The sequence below is a fragment of the Schistocerca cancellata genome, chromosome 8 (genome assembly GCF_023864275.1).
Source record: "Schistocerca cancellata isolate TAMUIC-IGC-003103 chromosome 8, iqSchCanc2.1, whole genome shotgun sequence".
NCBI classification, from domain to species: Eukaryota; Metazoa; Arthropoda; class Insecta; order Orthoptera; family Acrididae; genus Schistocerca; species Schistocerca cancellata.
This window is the reverse complement of record NC_064633.1, coordinates 176,942,952-176,948,951: the sequence shown is the minus strand read 5'-3', so window position 1 is coordinate 176,948,951 and position 6,000 is coordinate 176,942,952. Positions and strand designations below refer to the sequence as shown.

The following is a 6,000-nucleotide window of genomic DNA, read 5'->3' as shown; positions in this document are numbered from 1 at the left end:
TTGGTCCCTTAGGAATTCACACACATCTTAACATTTTTGAACAACTACAATACGTGCAAATCGCAGTACATTGAGTAATACAGTAACAGACATGGAAGACAACTTGGAGAAATATAGCGAAAATACAATACATACATAGTTACAGAGTGTTTATTAACCACTGAAAATGTACAGATTAATTGTGATACATTGAAGTAGTTGAGTACCATTTTTCCAGAAGAGGTTATCATTAATTTTCTCTCGCTCCACTCTTAACTGTATACAAGTTTACCTTCTCCAATCATATTGTTCCTTTTTCATAACTGTTCATCAAGTCCAACACTGGTTTGTACACAAAATCATACGCGTCTCTGCCATATATAAAATCCAAGTGGTTAAATTTCGGAAATTCAATCTTGTTCTTTTCTTTTGAATTTCCAAGTTGGTTGTGCAAACGATCGATGTCCTGCAAAAGAAATTACTTATTATCTTAGGAATTAAACAATCCTTACAAAATACAAATATTAATAATAACTGAAAACAATTTCAACTGAGTGACTTCACTCTTTTTTTTACGTGTAAAAAAGACGTAATTAACAGTGAAATTACAACAGAACACTTTTTAATCTATATGGATACTCTTCAAATCACATTTAAGTGCCTGACAGAGGGTTCATCGAACCATCTTCAAATTTCTGTATTATTCCAATCTCGTATTGCGCGCGGAAACAATGAACACCTATATCCTTCATTTGTGAACTAATTAATAATAACATAGTTTTGAGACATAAATGATCGTTTATTTAAACATATTCTAGAATCTGTTTAGTAAACTACGTGAGCAGTATTAAATTGTATAATTCAACAGGGCTGTTGGTACATAACGCATTCTCTTCTCCTACGTCTGGTGCTTAACTTGATGTTCTAATAGTAGAACATGAGTGGCGGGGGGGGGGGGGGGGGGGGGGGAGGAAAACTTCTGGTAGTAACTGTTTCTTACTTTCCAGACTTCACAAATCTCCGCCAGGAAGTTTCATAACAGCGCAAGCACAAACCATAGTGAATGACTCATGCTGGAAGCAAGTTAATGCCGTGGCTAAGGCGTTTTTCTATAGTACGCTTTCTTCCAGGAATGATGTTCCAGCAAGGTACGCAGGAGAGCTTCTACAAGATCTGGAAACCTATAGGGAGTTGCTAGATGCTTCGAAACTGTGAAGATAGCTCGTGGGTCATGCCTTGATCACTTTTAAAAAAGCATTGACTCCCAACGCAAGGGTCGGGGTCTGTTTCTCGATAGAACATACAGTTTTAATATGTCAGTAAGTTTCAAGAAAAACCGTACCATCACAGAAACAAAAATTAATACGGCCAGTTTCCAGGTTTCAGTTAAGATTTTCAGGATGTTTCCACTAGTCGTAAGGCAACTGTCGAAACCGATCTTTGGGATCAGGTTGAAAAAATGTAGCTCTAGAATTGGCTAAATCTCAAACGGCCCTTCACACTCAAGGGAAAAGAACGATACGAAGAATCAATTTGGGGCCCAGTAATATTAATTTATCTCACTGAGATTTTGTCTCGCGTGTGAAGCCATATCGTACTGTAATGTTCAGAAGTTGTTTGTTATTGAAGTGGTCCGCAGCTCGTGGTCGTGCGGTAGCGTTCTCGCTTCCCACGCCCGGGTTCCCGGGTTCGATTCCCGGCGGGGTCAGCGATATTCTCTGCCTCGTGATGACGGGTGTTGTGTGATGTCCTTAGGTTAGTTAGGTTTAAGTAGTTCTAAGTTCTAGGGGACTGATGACCGTAGATGTTAAGTCCCATAGTGCTCAGAGCCATTTGTTATTGAAGTGGTTTAATTCAATTACCACTTTGGCGACATTTCCTCTGTTTCAGTCCCGCAGAACATGATTGCTGTAATTTAAGTAACAACTCATACGAAAGTATGTACAACAACTTCCAATGGAAGTTATTATTGCGGTATAAACTCAAGTTCTGGAACTGTTTGGAAGTGAGGTGTAATGCAGGAAGTTGTTTGACACATGAAACATTCGAGAATTTAGATTTGTTTTGCAATTATTTATATAACGGCGTGGACAAAATAATTGGAGTAGTTTCAATGATCGGATGTAAATAGAAAGTTTCCTTTTAGATGTAGCACAAATAGCGTATTTATCTCTCTTATTCGTTTCTTGTTTAGAGTCTCACATACGATCGATAGTTCGGCAACTGGTATTATGCATGCGAATGGCACAGACGATTAGGATGTAAAAAGTTCTGATTATTACTTAGGTGACACCTGTACTGTGTATGCTGAAAAATGCAAGATCGAATGCATTTTAAATTAATTATTTCAACGATTACTTGCAAAACGGTAGAAAATAGTGAAGAGACGTAAGGAGCTGCATTCTACCTATATTTCCTAATGTCGTCGAATCAGTTATAAATGTAGGGTGGCACAGCTTTGAAACTTGGAAGTCCACAAGCTACAAAGAGAAATGAGATACAGTTCAGATAAAAGGTCGACCAGATCAGAGACCATCTACCAACCGACGATTGGTATCGAGAAGGGAAGAAGGATCATATATTGAAAATACAGATGTTTGAATCTAGAAAGGTAGAAGAACTGTACTATTTTGATAGCACAGAAAACACTCTTTTATTAACGTGGAATTATCCCAAATTAAATATTCCATTATTATGAGACAAGCGTTGTGTCTTTTGCCGCATTGTGTTGAGTATAATCAACACTCCAATGAGCAACCGGGCAAGACTTACGCTCGCGTGCAGTCCCTAGGCGTGAGATGCAAGGCGTTCTGATTCGCTGCGCACTTCCCCCACCGCCCCGCCACGCTGTCTGAGCATGAGGAGGAGGAAGAGGGGAAAACTACGAAAGCACCGCATTTAAATGGTAATGCAATCACACTGCGTACGACTTGTTTTTATACTTCACATGTCTCAATAGTCCACAAATGAAATAAATTTTCAGTGTTATTCAACTATTTTTGGAGCGCTGAAGAGATAATATAATATTAACAGAATCTTCCGTCGGTTCTTGGTAGAAGAACATTATAATAATAAATTTTGTGCTAAAGGTTTTCCTGTCAACTCCATTGTTATTATGTACTGTTCAGTTTTTACTATTTCATTGCAAAGATGTTACTCACTGTATGTTTCTACTTCACTCTAGATGTGTTACTTCTCTTCCAATGTTGTCTGCTAACATTTAACTTCTTTGGTGATAATACTCAGTAAATGCCTGAAGATGGCCTTGTAAGCCGAAAACCGGTTAGCAATAAAAATAATATTGTAGAACAAAAGCAAACTGGTGCTTTTCATTTATTATTATAATGTTGTTCTACCAAGAACCGGCGGAAGATTCTGTTAATATGATAAAATGTGCCACAACAGCACAATTATCCGTCTTTTATAGTAGATTACTGAGACAAAAAGCTAAATCAACACAACACATTTGGTTTAACAAATAGTGCTTGCAACGCCAAATTACGCCAAAATACGTCTCCATAAAGTCAAGAGGAACATCCGCCGCTGCAAACAAAGCCGTTGACGTCGCAAGATACACGTGGATAAAGGAAGAAATGAAGAAATGGTATCGTGTTCGTGACAACGTGTGTACACATCTAAAAGTGGTACATATGGCAATCACATCTAAGTTACACCCGTGTGAGTTCGATGTTTTCGATCGAGAAGTTCGTCAAAGTGTAAGTGATCTTATTCACGACGTTTTTTTGCGTCAGAACAAGAAATTATCTATGATTAGGGAGGTGAGTGAACCTCTAACCTCAAACTGTAAACAAAATTTTTCGCAACGTGTAATTAACTTATCGAACTTGGTTCTGTCCCCAAAGGAACAAAAAGTGCTTGAAAAAGGTTTTAAATATGCTCCTCCCCACCCTCCATCAGAAAAACAACTGGATGTTATGAAAGTTGATATTGAATATGCCTTAACGAAAGACACCACTGCAAAATATATAGTTGCCAATGCACTAGAGAACGAAACCAAATTCGTGTGTAACATGCCACGATCTATTGACTTTCACACCCTCAAGTTCTTAAAACAGAAATTACAACACCAAGGTATCGTTGCCACAAAATCTGATAAAGGCAACAGTATTGTGCTTTTGAACAAATTTGATTATGTGGATAAAGTTAATGATTTTATGAATACCACAGGTTTCCAAGTCCTTCCTAAAGACCCTACTAAATTGTTCAAAGAGGATGTTAAATATGCAATCATTTCATGCAAAAGCATATTCTCTGAATTTGAAGTAAACCTGTTAACTAATATGAACCCAGTGCCTCCTAGAATGTACGGCCTTCCTAAACTGCATAAACAAGATATTCCTATTCGTCCAGTTGTATCATCATTCACTGCTCCATCTTACAAACTAGCCAGTAAACTTGATGTCCTAATTAAGAGCAAGACTAAATTTAAACCAGAGCATGGTATTTCAAACTCTGTGGACCTAGTAAACAAGTTAAAAGGTATATCTGTCTCACACAGTGATAAATTAGTATCCTTTGATGTCAGCAGTTTGTTTTCTAACATACCAGTAGTAGAATGTATTGACATTCTGACAGAGCTGATGTACAAGTCTAATGTCAATCCTGTGGAATTGAATAACTTGAGACTGGCCACACAGACCTGCCTTGCACAGAACTATTTCCAGTTCCAAGGCATTCTTTATAAACAATTAGATAGCTTAGCTGTGGGTTCCCCTCTTAGTCCACTGTTGGCTGAAATATTTATGGACCATTTTGAACGAAATTTTCTAAAAGCAGAACCTTTGAGTGCAAACATCAAATACTGGTTTAGATATGTAGATGATGTCCTGTGTATGTGGACTGGTACTACAAGACAACTCAACACATTCTTGAAAAACCTAAACGGTCAACATAAAAATATCCAGTTCACTATGGAAATCGGCAACAAAACCATAAACTTCTTAGATCTCACCATTGACATCAGAACACACACACATTGTTTCAAAATTTACACAAAAACAACAACTACAGACACAGTAATACCTTCTTGCTCACAACACCCCATAGCTCACAAACATGCAGCTTTCCACTCAATGGTACACCGTCTCATATCCATCCCCATGTCCAGAGATGATTTTAAAGCAGAGTTAGATACAATAAAATTTATTGCCTCAGCCAATGGCTACAATCCAGTTCTTGTTGATCACATCTTGCACAGGAAACAAAAACGGAAAATTGTACCCCTCCTCTATGCCCCACCTGCTTCCCCATCCACTGTCTGCAAGAAATGGTGTACTCTACCATTTCTAGGTCAGGTATCACAGACTATAGCCAAAGCACTGAAATCCTGCAAGTATAGGGTTTCCTACTATGTCAGGAACACTACAGCCCAGTGTGTTTATAATAGCAAAGATAAGATCCAGTTATTGGCCAACAGTGGGGTATACAAAATCACCTGTTCTGATTGTGACAAATTTTACATTTGTCAGTCAGGCAGAGACATATCAACTAGGCTGGCTGAACATGAACGCAGCTGGAGGTTGCAGAATTCAGACTCTGCATTTGCTGAGCATGTACTGAGTGAGGGTCACAACTACCAGCCAGTGTCCCATGTACTTCACTTAGCAAACAAAGGCCATAAACTCAACCTGCTGGAAGCCCTGGAAATTAACAAACATCTTGCTCACAGTCCAGATCTCATCCTAAATGACCAGACACAACTTAACACTTCCCCTCTCCTAAACTTAATATAATCATCTTTGTTGTTCATTACTTCCCACACTCTCTCTTCCTACATATTCCCATTTTCCTATAGTCATTAACTTGTTTTATTTGTTGCAGTTGTCTTTGTATTCCACATATGCTGTAGTTTCAGTAGTTAAGGGTTTGCTTTTAACTTGTACTTGTATTACTGTCCATGTTTAACTCCCCTTGTAGTTGTCTCATCAAATACTGTTCATATTTTACTTTGCTCATTTATTTAATGAAAACTGGTATACAGCCACTGCTTTGATTATAATG

General features: G+C 38.1%; 1 protein-coding gene across 1 annotated transcript in view; it reads right to left on the bottom strand.

Moving 5' to 3' along the window:
- Positions 1-280: 280 nt before the first annotated feature.
- LOC126095453 (lipase 3-like) overlaps positions 281-6,000 on the bottom strand; it is a 124,657-nt gene continuing 118,937 nt past the window's right edge. Inside the window, exon 6 of the mRNA XM_049910246.1 lies at positions 281-445. Within this exon, the coding sequence (XP_049766203.1) occupies positions 281-445 (165 nt within the window). The remainder of the gene's footprint in view (positions 446-6,000) is intronic.